This window comes from Manihot esculenta, chromosome 1 (genome assembly GCF_001659605.2).
Source record: "Manihot esculenta cultivar AM560-2 chromosome 1, M.esculenta_v8, whole genome shotgun sequence".
NCBI lineage: Eukaryota > Viridiplantae > Streptophyta > Magnoliopsida > Malpighiales > Euphorbiaceae > Manihot > Manihot esculenta.
Genome location: NC_035161.2, coordinates 31,889,571 through 31,909,737, shown reverse-complemented (window position 1 = coordinate 31,909,737; position 20,167 = coordinate 31,889,571). Strand labels below are relative to the sequence as shown.

The 20,167-nt window shown below is 33.0% G+C and overlaps 1 protein-coding gene across 2 annotated transcripts; it reads right to left on the bottom strand.

Annotated features, from left to right (window-relative positions):
- Positions 1–11,753: 11,753 nt before the first annotated feature.
- On the bottom strand, positions 11,754–19,259 carry LOC110600089 (coatomer subunit delta). 2 transcript variants are annotated; one of them, XM_021736812.2, is made up of 12 exons: positions 19,156–19,259; positions 18,136–18,187; positions 17,993–18,032; positions 17,291–17,514; positions 16,755–16,997; positions 16,483–16,657; positions 14,472–14,776; positions 13,526–13,715; positions 13,287–13,440; positions 12,732–12,794; positions 12,501–12,597; positions 11,754–12,172 (listed from the first exon to the last, which is right to left on the bottom strand). In XM_021736812.2, the coding sequence occupies exons 2-12, from the start codon at positions 18,136–18,138 to the stop codon at positions 12,083–12,085; spliced, it is 1,584 nt and encodes a 527-aa protein (XP_021592504.1). In that variant the 5' UTR covers positions 18,139–18,187; positions 19,156–19,259; the 3' UTR covers positions 11,754–12,082. The 2 variants fall into 2 exon arrangements, with proteins under 2 accessions (XP_021592504.1, XP_021592513.1); XM_021736821.2 differs by lacking the exon at positions 19,156–19,259 and adding an exon at positions 18,833–18,854.
- Positions 19,260–20,167: the final 908 nt, after the last annotated feature.

Here is a 20,167-nt window from a genome sequence, read left to right as displayed (position 1 = left end):
GTAGACCAAACCAAAGCCATGGCAATGCGCACGTGTACACCCCAAAAAGAAACGTGAGGGTTTATTTATTTATTTTTATTTTTCGAATTATCTTTATTTAATAATAATTTTTTATTTATTTTTCTTTGTAACAGTAATTAATTATATCCTCTGAAGACTGCTGGTGATTTAAAAGAAAAAACAAAAGAAGAATCCAAAAAGCGAATTTGACCTATTTCTGTAAGGATTAAGATATTTTAATTACCATTAATTAAGGAAAAAAAATCATGATTAGGGGAACAGATATGTACGGATTCTTTTTCTTTAAATTAATAATAATAAGAGGAAGGTGATGCTAATCCTAAACATCTAAATATTTTGTCCTAATCCTTTCTAGTGAGTTAATATTTCTAACTTGATGTGTATTTTTAATTAGTCAAAATCTCTTTTTTTTTAAAATATTATTCCATAAATACTTAACATAGATTATAAACAGTATAATAATTAATGTAAAACAATCTTTTTTTTTCAATTGGGTCAAATGATGAAATCACTGACTATTAAAATTAAAAATTAATTTTTATAAATAATTTAATTTATTTTTTAATAATTTATTAAAAATTAAAAGTGTATTCCTCCTAATAAGTTAATTCTCTAATATGGTAATATTTAAAACTTAATTATAAAATTATGAGTTAAAATCTTAATTTAATAAAAAGCAGTTATTCCTTGAAAAAAGCTAATGGCTCAATTAAAGCACTAAACCATTGAGGTAATGGCTCAATTAAAGCACTAAACCATTGACGTAATGGCTCAATTAAAACAACAACTGTCTCAATTTACAACAAATTAATTGCAAAATTGAAGTTTGGGAAATTATTTAAGTGTTCTCACTGTCCTTTTTCATTTATTTATTTATTTTTTCTGAAGAATGAATCTTTTCCTTTAAAAGTACATATGCCCTTAGACTTATTATTTGAAATGAAATAATTTATTTTTTTAATTTCAAATTTTTTATTTAAAAATATTGAATAATTTTATAAAAAAATAAATCATGGCAAATAAAAAGATAAATAAAATGGGTAGGTCTACAAGAGCAGAATTGTTGTAAACTTGAAATGGGTGACACAGACATTAGAGGGCCAAATGCCCCAAAAATTGTTGGAGAAAGACAGCAAGTGTTGTTCTTGTTCTGAGTCATAAACAGACAGTCATGACTACTGTCTGCTGTCCAGAGAGACCTTTGTCATATCTTCTTCTCTATGTATCTCAATTTTATCAACTGATCACTTAGTTTAAACAGAAAAAACCTTCATTTTGCTGCTATAAGTTTTCAATCCATAACCAGAGCGTCGTTGTTAGCAGTTTAATGTAAAATGCAGTAAACTTTTAAGATGGAGGTCCTCAATGGCTATCTCTGGCAAGCAATGTGACTAGACATTGATGAACTTGGCAGGACAAGCCCACCTTAGACAGGTTTAATTCCATGATACCCCTCGATTTTGAGAACATGCATGCATGTAATAATACATATTTTCCTTTTTTTTTTTTTTTTTAATTTCTGGCCATAAACCAGCTACAACGTGCAGGATTTTTTTATTTTGGATGATTTCGAGTTTGGTTCTTGATTTCCCAAGTATTTTTGTTTGATTCTTGCGGATTGGTTTTTTTAAGATTGAGAGATTGATTTTTCATTAAATCTCTCTTCCCCAATGCAAGAGGACATTGAACTTGGTCATTCCTTGCCATTTGTCAACTCAAAATTTTAAATATGTACTCCCTCACCTTCTTCACATAAATTTTTAAAAAATATGATTAATAGTAAAATTCTTAATAATTAAAATTAATAAATTTTTTAAAATATTATAAAAATTTTAATATATTTTTTAAATTAAAAATTTGACGAGTAAATTTTCTCATAATATAAAAATTAAAAAAAAATACAGAAACAACTATTTAATTGCAGAAGAAATTATATATTTTAGCAGAATTATTCTTATTAATTTAAAATATGGTGAACAAAAGACTTTTTAATAAAAAATACATTATACAATTGAATATAAAATTAAAACGTTGGGCATTAATTAATTTAAAAATATATACACTAATAAATAATTTTATAAAAAAATCAGAAATTTAATTATTTCAACTAAACTTAAATGACTGATAAAATAATAAAGTAAAAATATTCTATAAATAAAATAAAATATAACAAACTTCAACAATTATATTTCAAATCATAAATATATACATTTTTCTTTGTCTTTTTTTTTTTTCTTTCTTCAATTTTTTTTACGATAAAACTGTAAGATGCAGTAGTCTCTAAGTTTGCTTTTTTTCTTTTTTTTTGTTTTACCGATACAAAGAGATCAAAATTCATCGGATTAATTTACAAAGTGTAACCCAATTATATACGAGAAAGTTCGAATCTAAAATCATAAAACCATTCAACTAAATTAAATAGAATCAAATTAATTAAAATTTAAAAATTAACTCAAATTCAAAAAAATCAAACACTTTCATAACTTTTTAAAAATGATAGTCCGATCACATGCACTATCGCAATTCCATATTAGAAGATCAAAACTAGAATTTCTAACACTTTCAATAAAGGATATAAATTTGAAATCTAAGTAGAGGCTAAAAGCCATACATACAGTTAGACTTAGTTAAAAAAAGAAGACTATGGTGAGGACTTTACTAATATCTCAATTCCCTCTAACTTAATTAAAAATAACTAAATAGAGGTTGATATTTCCGAAGTGAACCACCACAGAATGATAATAGTATCTCTACCAACTATCGTCTTAATCAAAACCACACTAATTACAGATCGAAAATATCATTACACATGTAAGTCCCTGATAAATCTGATTTTCCTCTTATTCTACGATAAATCTGATTTTCTTCTTGTTCCATCATATGGATCTCTCAATATTCGATTTGATGAAAGGACCTGCAAAATAAGGAAAGATAGTCAGGGGTCTACCGGAAATACCCCCGGTGGAGACCCTTCGACGTTCAAGTCAGGTTCATGAATTAGTATAGTATCAATAGGCAAGAGTTGTAAAGAAAAATAAAATATATGGAGCTGAGGAAGAAGCCAGAAGAAGAAGAAGAAGACCCCCTAAAGAATATCCCCTCTCCTTTTTTACCTGCTCCTGACGTCTCTCGCCTCCCTGCTATTGTGCTACCTGTCTATATCACTCAGGCACGTACGTACGGACGTGTCAGACCCCTCTCCATGCCAGGCATCCATTTAATTCTCTCGGCGCACGTGCGGGCGGGGTTATGAAGTGACTGGATCAGCTCCTCTCCCTCACATCACATCACCGGACTGGGCTTCTTCCTGCTGGATCTGGGCTCGCGGGTAACCCATTCGGCCCGGCGTGTCAGGATCGAGGCCTGAGATGCTAAGTTGGTCAGCCTAAGGAGGGCTTCATGGGCTTTGGGCCATTGTTCTCCTCTTGAGCCCGGCCTCGCCTAGGGTAGAGGAAGCCCGGCGGTCATCAATTGCTCCTTTACCTCCTCGGCAGTTATTACATGAGTGGCGAAGGGGCAAATCTCTAGACTCTATTTATGACCGCGTGGCCCGAGAACTGCTCCTGTCAAAAGCGTCATTTCCTTGCCTTTTTATTTCTTTGTCTCTTTACTTTGATGTTTGAATGTATGGCGATTTGGAGATGTGTATTTGATGATGAATGATATTTCACCTCGGCTTGTACCTCATTATTATTTTTTACTTAGACTGTCTTTTGACTTTGTCAATTTTACTTAATTGATGGACCAGACTATCTCTAGTGGGACTTTGCTAGCCGAACTGACCCAGGCTGAGAGCTCGGCGTCTGGCTAAGCTTCTGACTTGCGAGTTTTTCTTATTCTCATGAGGGCATTTATGTTTTTGACTCATGACCTCGTCAGTGCTACGAGCTCAGATATATAATACCTAGAGGAATGTCTTATTTGCATGAGTGCCCCGCGTTAGATGATTTTAAATCTTGTTCTTGTTATGAGCTCGAACATCTTGTCCCTCTGGATGTAACCTTCTGACGGTCAGTGCGGGCTGAGTTGTGTGCTCCACTGGGATAGGGAGCTTGGCCTTTTGTCGTTTTCCTCTTCCTGGGTCATCTTTACTAAGCATTTGGTTCTCGAGTATGTCTCGGTTGTTTGGGTTGTTTGCCCCCGAGTGCTTTCTGAGCTATCTTCCCTCAAGCGTTTTGCGAGCTCTTTGCTGCTTAGATCTTTCTCTAGGCTAGCCGAGCTGGTTTAGTGCTAGCGGTCAATTCTCACGGTCAGTGCCTCCTATGATTGTCCCTGATCCTTTGTTTGGTTCTCTATCTTGGTATGCATTTTGCTTAGGATTTGCCTCGCCTTAATTTGGTCTGCCTATTGGATTTACCAGTACTGAGCTCATTTTCTTGAGATTGGCATGGTGCTTTGGCGCCGTGAGCCTTGCATTGGCCTTTAGTAGGTCGCATTGCTACATGATACAGGCGTTGGGACGCCTTAGTTTAATTTCGTTATATGCTGGCTATTTCTCTTTACCTCATGACCTGAGCTCCTTTGGGAGGTCTGAGTTTAACTTTTCATTTATGGTCTAGTGCCCCAATCTTTCATGTGAGGTCGGAGCTGTATTCTTATGAGTTATTTTTGCGTGTTGTCATCATATGCCGCTGTTTGCTGTGAGCATACAGTATTTTTTTTTTAATAAAAGGTGAAAGAATAGTTCCCTTCATCCTCTCAGCTCGGTTTTGTGGTGCTGGCGGTCATTTTTCGAGACCAGTCACCTACCTCACTGAGAGCTTGCTAAAGATTCAGGCTCTTAGGCCTTACTGTCGCTTCCAGTCTCTTTAGCCTTGCATGGGATTCAGGCTCATTAGCCTTACTGTCGCTTCGTCATCTCAGCCGGTTTTGTGGTGCCGGGAGTCATTTTCTGAGGCCAGTCACCTATCTCACTGAGGTCTTGCGCAAGATTCAGGCTCTTAGACCTTACTGTCGCTTCCAAGCTCTCTAGTCTTGCATGGGATTCAGGCTCATTGGCCTTACTGTCGCTTCGTCATCTCAGCCGGTTTTGTGGTGCCGGGGGTCATTTTCTGAGGCCGGTTACCTACCTCACTGAGATCTTGCGCAAGATTCAGAATTTTTTCTGCAAAATAAGAGCTTGCACAGAACGTATATAACGAGAATGCACGTTGTTAATTCAATAATATTCATCAATAAATAATATGTCGCACATGTCACTTAGTTTCATATTTCAGATGAATGTAAATATTAGCTCTAACTAATAATATTAACTCATACAATTTAGAGATTTAATAAATAATATTTTGCATATGTAAATTTCTTCAAGATTTTTCAATCTATAAAATATATTATCTTTTTCTTAGGAACGTTTATGCTAACATTAATAATAAAATTGTCATGACAATACTTGAATTTTAATGTTATGTAAGCAATTATCAAGATATCTAAACTCAGAAAAGTATACTTTAATTAAATTTAACATTATTATTTACATGCAAAACATATTTTTTAATAATCTATGAAATCTTTTGTATTCGATAATAATTAATCAAAAACAATTGCCAGTAACTAAAGGCAATCTTGAAATTCTAAAGCAAAATAATAAACATACATAGCAAGAGGCAATTTTGAACAATTGGAGTCTTTTCACCTGAGCTCTTCTGCCGATCTATTTTTTATTATTTGTTGTGCAGTCCGACCTCGCCTATTTATTGTCCAGTCAGAGAGCTGTCTAATCTACCCAACCTGCTTCATTTTTTCTCGCAGATCATTTTTTTTTATTTATTAATTTTCTCTCTAATTTACTAACTTAGAACTCTATAGCCGACCTGCTCATCTAACCTTTACAATATATATACGGCCGACCTCACAATTTTAACAAATATATACATCACTTATTTTATTTATTTATTTTTTTATAGAAAATATTAAAATTTTATACTCATAGATAAATATTTTGATCTGAAATTTCACTTCACCAGATTTCAAAGAAAAAGTTAGTAGTAATAAAATTTAATAAATAATATTAAAATAAACTATCTGAAAGACTATAAAAATATTCCTGAACATAATGAATCTTTCTTTTCAGCTGGGTTATTATAAACCTCCAGCTTCCTTTTTGTATAAACTTTCATACTTTTATGTGGATCTCAATGGGTGAATTTAGGAACTTTAGAGATAGTAAAAATCTCTTTCGTTCCCACAGACGGCGTCAATTGATAAATCTGATTTTCCTCTTACTATACAATAGATCTGATTTTCTTCTTACTCCATCATATGGGTCTCTCAATATTCGATTTGATGAAATGACCTGTAAAATAAGGAAAAATGGTTAGGGGTCTACCGTGAATACCCCCGGTGGAGACCCTTCGACGTTCAAGTCAGGTTCATGAACTAGTGTAGTATCGATAGGCAAGAGTTGCAAAGAAAAATAAAAAATATGGAGCGGAGGAAGAAGCCAGAAGAAGAAGAAGATCCCCTCTCCTTTTTTACCTGCTCTTGACGTCTCCCGCCTCCCTATTATTGTGTTACCTGTCTATGTCACTCAGACCCATACGTACGGACGTGTCAGATCCCTCTCCATGCCAGACGGCCATTTAATTCTCCAGGCGTGCGTGCGGGTAGGCTTGCGAAGTGACTGGACTAGCTCCTCTCCCTCACATCACATCACCGGACTGGGCTTCTTCCTGCTGGGTCTGGGCTCGCATGTAACTCATCCGGCCCGACGTGTTTGGGTCGAGGTTTGAGATGCTGAGTTGGTAAGCCTAAGGAGGGCTTGATGGGTTTTGGGTCATTGTTCTCCTCTTGGCCTGGCCTCGCCCAGGGTAGAGAAATCCGGCGGTCATCAGTCCCGATCTGAAAGAAAAACAAAGAAAGTAGAAGCAAATAAAATAAATCCAAAATAAAAGGCAAAATCAAAGATGATGAGGGAGCCATATACGAAGAGCTAAAAAAAAAAAAAAATCAAGAGACAACCGTCCTAAAACAGTCTCAAATCAATACCAACCGATACCAATCAGAAACGTTGAAAACTCTCGCCCACCATGGCTGGCTCTATATCCTCTTTCTCTTCACACTTTCTTTCTCTACTCTCTCCCTATCTATTTTTCAAATAACTTGTAAGAGTTAGAGTTAATTGCGTGTTACTTCTTTTGAATTTGACTCTTCAACCGTTCATGTTCTAAGTTTACTATCTATGTAGGAACACTCACACTTAAAAAGAAAAAAAAAAAACAAAAAAGATAAGAAATATCTTAAAATTAGTGAAGCCAGAAGCATTACAATCTGCCATGTGAAGTTAAATCATTGCTTGCACCCTATCGAAAAAGTTTGATGTTCTGTTTTTAATTCTACTTCCTTGTCTTTACTTTTTTTTTTTTTTTTTTGTCCAAATCATGCAAGTTGATGATCAAAGTGATTGTGGAGTTCTAACTGCCTATGCTAAAACTTTTTTTTTTTTTTAAATCTCAAGAAACATCTCAACCTCCTTATATATATAATTAAATAAATTTTGAGCTTTGGATTCTGTTATAATGTTGAAGAAATAATCCTTAAATTATGATGATTCAACTTCAACTCATAGATGAAGTTAGCTTAGAAATTATGACATTTTTGTGATTATCATTTTCATGTACCTCAAAATAAGGATTTTGTAAAAATTAAATTTGATTAATTTTTTAATAGCTTTTTATTTAAAACAAAATAATTTATTTTTTAATTAAAAATTTCATCTTAATAATTTTTTTATAAAATAAATTATACCAAATAAAGAAATAATAATTCAATATGTTATTTTTCTATAAAAGAAAGCTATCAGAATTATCCCATTTATAATATTAAGACATGATGTGCATTTGTTGTGACAGTGAGTGATTGGATATATGATTATGGATATATATGGTGTTAATTAATTAATTATTTATATTATAAAAAAATTATTTTTATAAGTGAATGATATATCTGTAGTCACTAAATTTTATTAGAATAAGTAATTTCATTTTTTTTTTTTTAAATCTTATAAATATATCTTCATTTGCAAGTTTTATTAAAGCTTTATTAATTTTATAGAAAATTATTTATGTATGAAAAATATTTTTTAAAAAAATATTGTTTTTCAAAAAAAAAACTTACACTTCATTGTTTATTACAATATTTAAATGATATTATATATAAAAAGTATAATTACATTGATAAAATTATCGATCTTGTAATTTTTTATAAAAATAATTTATTTATTTTTGTTTAAAATTGACCTATTTTAGATATTGATTCAAATATTAAAAAAATATAAAAAGATATTTTTCTAAAAATCAATGGAGTCTAAATTTTTTTAAAATTATTTGAAATATAAATAATTTTAAATACGACGACGTTAGATTATTAGGTAGGATAAAGTTATATTGTGAGTTGGTAAATTCTTATTTTCTTAATTAGACATAAAATAAAATAAAATAAAATAAAACTTATTGTTTTATATATATAATTATGTGGTTGGCTATTGAAATACAAAAACACTTTAAAAGGCAAACGGATAAGCACAAAAACAACCTAAGATCCGAAAGCATAGCATGTAGGGGTCAGAAAAAGATTTGGCCAAAGGAAGATTTGCAACCCAAATGTAGATAGAGGAAAGGATTTTTTGTTATTGTTTTTCTTATATATATATATATTTGTAGGGGTAATCATTCGGTCGGTTCGGTTTAAAATTGAATCGAATTGAATAAACCGAAAACTAAAATTTAGGTGTTTATGAAAATCGAACCGAACCGATTTTGATCAGAAATCGAACCGAACCGAACCGGTCTGATTCGGTTCGATTTGATCGGTTTTAATTTTTAATAATTTTTTAAATTTTTTACACTTTATTTTTAATATTTTAAAATTTAATTAAAATATTTCAATTTTAATATAATTTAATTTCTCTATATTATTGAAAAAATATATTACTATCACTAATCGATTCGGTTCGGTTTTTTAGTTTTTTTCTGATTAAAACCGAACCGAACTGAAATTTCTGAAATTAAAAATATCACTAATCGATTCGGTTCGGTTTTTTAGTTTTTTTCTGATTAAAACCGAACCGAACTGAAATTTCTGAAATTAAAAATCGACCGAATCAAAATGTATAAAAAATTGAATTAAATTTTTAAATCAATTCGATTCAATCGATTTTTTTAGTTTGAACCGAATACTGCTATATATGAATATTTGCGGTGGAGGTAAAAACAGAAAAGGGATGAAGATGGGCTTTATAAAATAATGAGTATGTCTACATTTGGTGAAGTAGGCCCAAGTTTTGGTTGGGTAGCAATTGTCCTCATGCCCTTTAAGGGACTCAAATCGCCAACAATTTTTTTATTTGACAAAACATTTCAGAGGAATAGAATAAAGATAAGTTGCAAAGTAAATTTAACTGAAAAATTCTATAACAAAAAAATTAATAAATTAAGCAAATGGGTATGGTAGGAGTTGGACGTTTCAAGAAATTTGACAATTTTGTCAAAATGCTTCTTGTGAAGACAGCATATTCACCTAACCATCTATGATAGGTTACATCTAAAGATGGATAACCATGAATTTAGACTCCTAATTTTCTATAAATATCACATTATTTTTATGATTAATCTTCATCATTAAATTATATATAGCTAGCTAGGTCTTAGCCTTATCTCAATTATTGAGGATTCAATGTACATATACTAGTTAGTTTCATGAAATCACTTAATTTAAATTTGTGTGGAATAATTTAAAATAAATTTTGATAAAATAAAAAACTTCTTCACTTTTTTATTTAGTTTGATTAAATAATTAAAAACATATTATTCGCTTAAAAAAGAAAAAAGGAGAAAACTTCTCAGACGATTTGTTATCATGTGTTTACTTCATCTCTTCACATGATTTCAAAGTCTCTATTAAGTCTAAATACCCTAACCCATATTACAAATTTGAAGAATAAATAGTTGGTGGGGCTAAAAATAATTATTGGTGCATTCTGTTTCTGTTCTGGGTCTCAAGTCTTAACTGATTCTAAATGCATCAATCAAAATGTTACAGCAATCAATGGCCACATCTGGGCAGGATGAACATAAAAAATTCTGACTAACAAGCATTGGATCATGTGAATGGCTTCATAGAAAACAACATGAACTGAGATTGTTAGATTGGAATAGGGGACAAGTTGAGACATGTGGATCTCTTTCATTAAATTGGCTTGTCACTCCTAAGGCCACAAACCAATGGCATAGCCACATGAACAGGCCAAGGAATCAAGAAAAAATGATTTTTGATTTTTGGGTATTTGAATTTTGACATCCATGTATTATATATTATATTAAATTCAATGATATATGAACTGTCCAAAGTCTTAATGTCCACATGCTTATGGAAGATGCTACAAAACATTGCATTCCCCTTCCTGACAAAGAGTAGGAGACATGCGTCATACTCAGGCCTCAGCCAATAATGCCCTCATAGCACTTAGCCCCTGAATGAAAGAATGATATGATCCCATTCTCAAGATCTTATCAATCTTTTGGGTAATTTCCTTTGTGGATTCCATTCTATTATGAACTTGTCTCTTTCTTGCATGGCATGATTTAATGCCCTAATGCTGTAAGGAGCATCTCCTCCTAATATATAAATTGACAGTCTAATTTGGTTTCATTTGCCTTGATTTTTGGCTATCAAGCTTGGGTTTATCCTAGTTAATCAAAAACCTATTCTCATCAAATCATGAGCATTGTGAGACAGAAATTAATTAATGAATCCAATGGTTGGCCTATATAATTCAATTGTTGTCCTGTTTTAGGATGAAGGAATCACATGCTGTAATGAGTTCGGATTCAATTGTTGCCTTACCCTCATGAGTTTCAATATGTAGGTATCATGTCGTCACAAACTCGAGAGAAAGTCGAATTCGAAAGCCAAGCTAAGCAATTATTTGGAATTTGGTAAGCAAGTAATGGGAGGATTCTTCCCCTACATAGAATTGCAATGAGGTGATAAGTTGATAGCTGAAGCAAGCTGCAGCTTAGCTAGACGAGTTCCCGCAATTTGATTTCTTCGTAGGTTTAATTTTCTTCATATTGTATATGTACATGATTGCAAGGATGTCTGATAAGCCAAAACGAAACTGAATGAAGTTTCCAGTCCTTGTTCATCTATTGGTTGTTATTTATTTATTTATTTATTTTTATTATTATTATTTTTTTATATGGGTGGGTTAGTTTGGAATTGAGGTGCTTTTCTATAATTTTACAATGGTTTTGCAAGCAACAAATTATTATGGAGACATTTCACACTTGGATCCTTGGTGTAATAGATGTATACATACAAATGGGAGTGTTAATCATCGGAATTAACGATCAAATAGATGTTGCAAACAAATAATTCACACTTGTCTTCAAGATTGTGTTCTTGAATTCAAATATCAATTAAAACCAAATCAACTTAACAATTAAAAAAATAAAGGGAAAACCTTGACCTACTCCTTAAATGCATATTCATTCTAGTTTGGAAGAAACATTGGGAAAAATTTCATAGAAATCATGCTACTGGGGATCAGGTTCTCAGCAATCAGCATCTTACTCTATGTTACCAAATTTCAGCTATTAATCAACTTCCCAAATCCCAATACCAAAGGACCCTTTTGTTTTTTTTTCGGAACAATGGGGGCAAAAGGAGGCGCAAGGTGATTAAATCACCAAATAAACCGATTCATGCTGTTCAGTTATTTCAGTTTTCCAAGGGTATGAGCAAACCCTAAGGACACTCTCTGCATAAAAGTAAATTTATGTTGATCCAATGTGCTTTCTACAATTACTCCCAAATGAAATAATACTCTCAAAAAATAAAAACAAGAGAAACCACAAGACATAACATCCTTTTTTCCCCTTTCTGAGTAACTTAATGAACTTTCAGTATAAGAAACCACAAGAGATATCCCACCTAAGTACATACAACCAAAGCAATATTGAAGTTATCAGAAAAATATTATTGCCATAACAAAAAGGCCAGGTTCATTCAACTCAAAATCCATAATCACAAAATTGACAAGGGATAAGGAATGGAAGGGCATCGTTCAGACTACTTGGTAATTCTCTGTCACCAATTGTGTCCTCTGAGAAAACTTTGGGGGAGGTCCGCCTCTCAGAGGCAGAACATTTGCAACCTGCAATATGAACTCCAGGTTTTACCATTAACTATCTCAAAATTTATCAATGCCAGCTAAATAATAATTCTTTCGTTCTTTCTCAAATTATTTTTCCAGAAGCATGGGAGATTTCATAGGTGGAGTTACATTTTGTACTGATAAAATGAAAATTTCTCTAATTTCAAGAAATACGCTTGATCGTAAATAATCTATAAGGTCTATCCACAACTTTTATGTTTCGCTTCCCAAATATACATTTTATAAATAAATATATTTAAGTGTGAAGCAGCCGCAATATTGTTCACTAACAGCTTAGCATGGATGAGAAAAGAAAGGAAAAACAAACCTTTAGGTCACTGTATGTACTAGTGGCTGAAAACTGAACAGAAATAGGGAAGAATGCTGAGGAATCTGCTGGAGGCACAACAAACTCCATTGATCCACTGCCAAGAAATAAATAGAATATTACATCAAAAAGAAAAACCTATATTATAAGGAGTATCAAACATATCTTGTCTGAAAGAGGTAAGTAGAAGTGACCATTCCAGGATGGACCACTCCAAAATTCTTTGCTGACCTGCGGTTGGAGTTATCAATTAGAAGAATGGACCATTCCAGTATGGAATTTCTTGAGTCATACCTGTAGTTGAAAAAAAATAAAGTTAAAAGCCTAACTATCTGAAAGAATATGTAAATTGTAAAGAAGAGCTAAAGACAAAAAAGGGTAAAATCTTAACAATATATCGATTAACATAGTTTCTCCAAATTTCTAGAGGTCTACCAAAGTCCTCCCTCCTGCAACTCATAACAGAAAGTGAACATAATACTTCTACCCTAGGACACTTTGCATCACCTCAGTCAACAACATCTCGTAGCACATATTTTACACCCATCCATGCCATTTTACATAGAAAAGAGAGAAGGTGAAAGCATCACCTCTCTTTCAAAAATTCTCTCTAGATCAAGCCCCTATATTCATTGATTTCAGAATACGAAATTATCAACAGGCAAACTCACAGGGCAAAGAAACAGGAGGAAGCAAAAGTCTCTATATTCTGCCCTAAACATTTAGAGATGCAATGCATTCCAACTAAAATGTAAGATACTGCATAAACAAATTGGCATTTCTAACCTCCATTCTCCATCTATCTGCCTAACACTTGGTGCCTCTCGAAGAGCTGGAAGAGGTACCGAGATCACAACATTTCGCAGATCAAACAAGGATGAAGCCTCGTATTCAATGCTCACAAAGGTTTCATTTCCGGAAACAGAGGGCCAGCAGTTGACTGCATGACAAATGGATTTAACATATCATTAGTCCATGCAACAGAAACAATGTAACAGCTAAGCTGCTTAAAAACTAGTACACACTTGTCAATGGCACCATTGACTCATCAGCACTTTGCATTCTCCATTTCAAAAGGCCAACACCCGCTGCATCACCGGTGGGGAAAGGTCTATTAGGATCCTTCAAGCCTAGAATATTTTCATTGGCAAATAGTTCTTTGTTCATGTTGGGGTGTGTCTTGAAGAGGATGCTTGGATTTCCTCCAGTTTCTATCTGGAAAAGACGAGCATACTTGCATATCAATAAGAGACAGGCAGTACAGCTATCACATCATGTGCACAACTGAAGGCCTGAATATACTTGATCCCTCACATTAATAAATTTGAATGGGCTTTTGACATGCATGATTTCCATAAAAACAATAAATCTACTCAATGTCAGCTCAATCACAGAGAATATGATTCAATATTGTGCTACACCTAATAATACGGACTGGATCATCAATAAGAAATAGAGAGAAATACCAACTCTCCAACCATATTTTGATCATTGCTAGGCACATTACATTTCATATAATTTACCAAACAAACAAAAAATACTATTGGAAACTAGAGCAGAAAAAGATTAAAAGCTTAAATAGATGCCATTGATGTCACTCCACAAGTATTTGCTCGCTAATCCATATTTCTAATAAGATAGAAGATAATTTGCAAAATAGGGGAAAATGCAGAATGAATGTAGCAGAGACAGACAGAGCAGTCTATTTAGTATTGATGAATAATAGAAATATGGGCAAGTCATAGTAGTTTTTAGGATGAAGATGAAAGTTATAAAAAAGAAGTTCCATTGTGCAACCTACAAATTATCATATAGACATAGATATACCTGTCTATTTACAAATATTAAACATTTCCAACGATTACCTAATATTGTGACTTTTTTTCCAGGTCAGATGAAGGTGAAACTTAAATTGCAGAACATTATGTGAGTTATACATTGTTAAGAGAGGAAGGGAAAGACAGAGGTTACCTGAACTTGTATTAGCCCATCATCTTGATTAAGAATTTGAAGTGACAATTGTCCTTGGACGTCAAAGTTATTCATTCCACCATCTCGTCTTAAAGTCACATTGAGTTTCTCCTCAACAGTCAAAGTGACGGGATCAGTTGGTGGTGAAGCAGCAGATCTGGATTGGCCTGCCTTTGGCTGCACTTCATCAAGAATCACTTCACCTTCTGCTTTCAGTGATTCCAAAAACTGGTTTGTCCTTTGGGTTTTACCAAGTTTCATACCAAGACCTTTAGGAGGAGCAGTGGCAGATGATGGCTGACGACCTGGTGATAAATAAATATTGTTCTCTTGAATGCATACATAATAACTCCAGGTGACAGAAAGAGCATTTCTCATGAATGGATACATAATAACACCAACAGGATTTTATTAAGCTAACATTTGCAAAAAGAGGAAGCAACAGGGTAATTTGTAAGCTAAGTATGACCTTATTGTTAAAGGATATCAGAACAATAATGTAAAACAGAAAAGACAGAAAGGAAATGGAGAGAAAGGGGAACAGCGATAAGAGAATAGGAGGTGTTCATTCAGTCATTTGATTACAAACTGAACTGAACCCAAATCAATTAGATGATTTTTCAAAAACTGAAAAGCACTAGCAAGGAAACCAAACTGATCCTCTAACATGCAAAAAGCTAATGATGAATAACCATGAAATCACAACTTGAATGAAAGAATCTGCCTTATCACAATTTCAAAACTCGATAAGACAGATTCAATAACAATTAAATTTCATAAATCAATTAATCCTCGATTAATACATGAAATAGCCACAACCGGAGACAAGTCAACAACTCAGAAAAGGAAATGAAATAGACTCAAGCTCAAAAACGATTAGTTCATCAAAGAAAAGAGTGAGGCTTGGGATCTTATTCCATTTTGTGACCTGAAATTGAGGTGAGATGACTTTGTTGGCTTGCAATGGACAATCAGAGAGAAATGGCTGACTGGACCTGACTGACTGGGTGCCTGTGGAGTGGAACACTGACTGCCAAGTGCCAAGTGCTGACTGAGAAATGAGCATCAAGAGGACAGATGAGGATCACAACTGACTGAGCATCGAGAAAGAGTGAGAGAGGACCAGCTGTCTGTGCTGAGGAGAGTTAAGAGTTGAGAGGGCTGTGATTTGTGAAGGGGATGAGGAGATTACTAGGTGTTGAGGCTTGAGAAAGAGGAGAGATAGTGAGAGTCAATAAACAGATGAGGACAGGGGGATAGGGCTCACAAGTATTTGGAGAAGGGAATAATCTCTCTCTCTCTCTCTCTCTCTCCCTCCCTATACATATATTTAATGACACAGAATTGATTAAATCGGTTTGGTTATTTCGGTTTTTTGACCTTAACAACTAAACCAAACAAAGATGACCCTATTCTTTTGAAAATAATTACAGAAAACCAAACCAATTTACTAACATTGGTAGATCGTTTAGCTTTCTCTGTTGGACCCAAACAATGAACATCACTGCAAAGTGAGGAAGGAGAGACATGGAAAGAAGACCAAAGAAGGAAGGAAGGGAAAAAAGGGAAAAAAAAAAAAAGAAAGAAAGAAAGAGAAAGGAAAGCTACAGTTGAAATTAGTTCAGTACAATTCCAGAAAATGAATCCAAGATGCCCTATACCTCAATAGGTAAGGGCACTGGAAACCCAAAATTGAAGCCACAATTAGGAAGCCTATAACTATTACATAGTACCTTACAAAATAAGATCCTAAGAATAGGAAATTAAATATGAAAAAAATTTGCATATGAAAATTTATTACGATTATTAGTTAAATGAGAAAGCCCCAAATTTATTTTACATTCCTCCATCAAGAGATATGAAAATTGTTTTCAAAAATAATTCACAAGTTGTCTACAATTATAATTTCTAGGCAACTCGGAAAACAATAATCATGTAACAAACATCAATATTAACCACAAGTTATCAAAACCAGAGGTAGCTTGTAGAGTTCCTTGACACAGAAACAAACCTTTAGATTTGCTGGAAAAGGAGTCAATATCAGTGGTCAATCCAAACCCAGAACCACCTCCAAAACCACCTTCATTGCTAGAAATGCTCATATCACTAAATTTACTCTCAATTCTTCCAGAGCCCATCGACTGTAAGGACATAAATCCTCCTTTATCACCTCTATTCTTTTCGATCTGCAAAATGTGAGATGCATTAAAAAGGTAGCATTTTAGGACATAACTCCTCTCTGCTTCACTTATTAGTTTCACTTCCACAGCATTAAATAGATACCCTGGTTTTGTCAATCTCACTAGCTTTGCGCTTCATGACATCCTTTGTTTCATTGATCTTGCTCTGCAATACAAGCTTGTGCAATTTCTCTTCATGACTCTCCATCTCACAGTACTGCTTAACCTGTGCAACAGTCACATTCTCCTTGTGTCCAAGGGAGATGACCTCATCAAATGCAAAAATCAACTCAAAAGCTGTCTTGCAAATGCCCTCTTCATCAAGAGACATAGAGTATTCAGGCACCTAGAAACACTCAAGGAATCAACAATTGTGTATGCATCAATTTCTACAGAGCAACTCATGCTTCAAATATTTAAAGTTTCACTGCCAGAAAAAGGAAAAAAGAGAAGGCAGCAAGAACCATATAAAACTTAAGGGCATAAAACTGTGAGCTGGCAAGAGCACAAACAGATGAAAGAAAAAGGGAGTGGCAAGACGTCAATTCTGTTATTAAACTTTCATAAACATTTCTAAACGATCATAAAAGGCACACTTTGAGAAGAACATAGCAAATAAAAACAAGCAAAAGAGGATACAAGCTTGGAGAGCAGCCTCAGAGTCTCCAAATCTTCAAGAATGTTGCTTTGTTTATTTGTCACAAGTAGCAAGTATAGAGCTTCTATTGGCTGATAAACATATCGCACATTCTCCGTCTCAACATATGTATGCTGCTTTCCAGTTCCTATCAATTTGGGAAATGCCGCAAGAAGACCTTCAATCCTCATACGAGACATGTCCACAAACTGCCGAGAAACGAGCACTGCAAACAAGGAAAAAGAATGAAGGCCAAGTATCCTCAAAATGTCTTATTGCACCAATTTGTTTTCCATCAGACAGAACATGGGCAGTGGCACCTAAGAAACTGGACATAGGTTGACTAATCCACAATAATCAAATTTCGAGAAGAAACACATAATTTACAGGGAAAAAACCAATGTTAAGAGAGAAAGGAGGAAGTAAAAACTAACATTATATAGATTTAACAAATAAAATTCTGCATATTAGCTTGCTGAATGGAGATTAGCATTGACAAATAAAACACAACTTGCTGAATAGCTCAAAAACATTTAATGAATTTATCAACTGAACCAACCAAAGAATGGTTTACAAGATTCCATGCATGTTAATTTACTTCTATTTTGAATAATGGAAACCCTAAAGACGTAGAAAAATAATATAGAAAACAAGATATTAAAGATAGGATGATAAGAAAAAAGGCAAAGAAAGCAAAAACTCACCTTTCCCAGACTTGCTCACTATAGACGCAGCAAGCACAACCTGCATAGTTTACAAAATAATAGATGGACGAAGTTTAGTTTACAAAACCAAAAGGGGCGGTAAAGAATTTTAAAAATAATAATAGTAATAAGATAAAATTTACCATTTTAATTAATCGGAGAAATAAACCACAGAAAATATTCTGTTTATAACACCTGGAGAACAAAATTTCAGTTAGCATCACAATAAATTTTAAAAAAAGAAAAAGAAAAAGAAAGAAAGAAGTTCAATTTCAAATAAATTTAATTCTAAGATGTTATTTTCCATTGAAACAAACAAGTCATTAGATATTAAACAGCACAAAACAACATTTAGGAAGTTCCCTTCTCGTAGCCATATATAATCTACTGTCCATCAAACAGACATAATGCAATTTGCTAAGAAAATGAAGGAAACAAAAAGAAATGAAGTCACACAAAAATCATAGACTGAGATCGGCAATGCAACGACCAATGTGCATTCTTTCATCTATGTATAAATAAAAAAAGAATGAACTACATGCATATATCTCAATTATCCTATTCCCTACCTCTAACACAAACATAAGCAACAAGGCGTAACAATTCACCAATCTGAAGTTTTGTCATTTTAATTATATTTACGTAAATCTTATATTTGTTTATCGTATCGCAAAGTAATCAAGTGAACCACCAAAACATGAAAATAAAATAAAAAGTTTTAGAATGCAACATAGGTGAGAACATCATTTTCTGAGATGAGAGAGAAGTACAGCAGCAACCCGTAAAAAGAAAAGGCATTCCCAAGAGAGAAAAAAAAAACCCATAAATATGAAAACCTACTATCTCCCAGTTTCAATGTTTGAAGTTAGCAAATAAGGAAATGTGAAATCTGCGAAATTAACTTGATCTTGTGAAATATGTTGAGAATTGGGGAAGCTATTCATAGCCCATTGAGGGGCCTATCACTACCAGTGAGGCAATTGAAGGATCCAGTGAAATCGTGGAAATTTGGAGAAATTTCATTTCAGAGTGTATAGAGAGCGGGACCAGATAATCACAGAAAGCAGTGTGTCAAGGGTAGATCTAATCTAAGAGAAGAAAACATGAGAAATAAAACGAATGAAATGTAATTTTGAAGACGAAGATCTGAAATGCTCACTCACCTGGATCTAGCTGCTTGTATTTCTCCTGTGCTTGAAGTAATGAAGAAGAAGAAGAAGAAGAAGAGGAAGATCGGAATGGACCTAAGGAACGATAAAATGTCTTGGGCTTATAGGGTCCATCCACTGCTCCAATGGGCTGAAATTGAAAACCCAAGAAAATTTTGTTACCCGAGTATAGTTTTTTTTTTTTTTTTTCTTTTCCTTCTTAAGGCCTGGAGTTGCGGTCAATAGAAATTGGTTGCATGGTTTGTTTTTTGAAAAATTATTATTTTATGCACATTTCATATAATTTTTAATTTAAAAAAAAATATTTTAATATTATTAATATTTTAAAAAATTTATTAATTAATCTTTTTTTTAATTTTAATTTTAATTTTTAAATCTAAAATACTTCTTTAAAATATTCTTAATATAAATAAATTAATTAATAAAATTTTTATAAAAATAATAAATTAATTAATAATTTTTTTCGAATCAGACCAAAAATTAAAATTAACATAAGAGTTAATGTATAGCAAATTAACTGCACAAAACTAACTGGGGACTTATGAAGGAAAGAGGTGATGATATTAAAGTATTCAATCAAGATTTTTCATTATTATATTTGCACAATCGTGAAATGCATTAACTTGTAAGTAAAAAAAAAATAATAATAAAATTTTCTTGTTATTTTGCTGCTTTCTATAATTATGTAACACGTTGATTTGCTGGTAAAAAAAAAGAAATTCAAGTTTTCTTGTTTAATCTCTCTACTGCTTATTAATTAGGGCAATGAGAAAAGAGAGCTCCTTGTGATCACCAACAACTCTCTTGTGTTTGTGTTGGATTATTGGGAGAGGAAAGCCGGAGTATGTCACCTCATATTTTTCCTCAATTTACTCGTCTATACCTAATTAATTTAATAATTAATTATTTTCATATATTTAATAATTTTTTTAAAATTTCATTCTTAATATTATATTATATTATATTGCGCATTGTAAGTTTAAAATAGGAAGAGTTGGGAAGAATG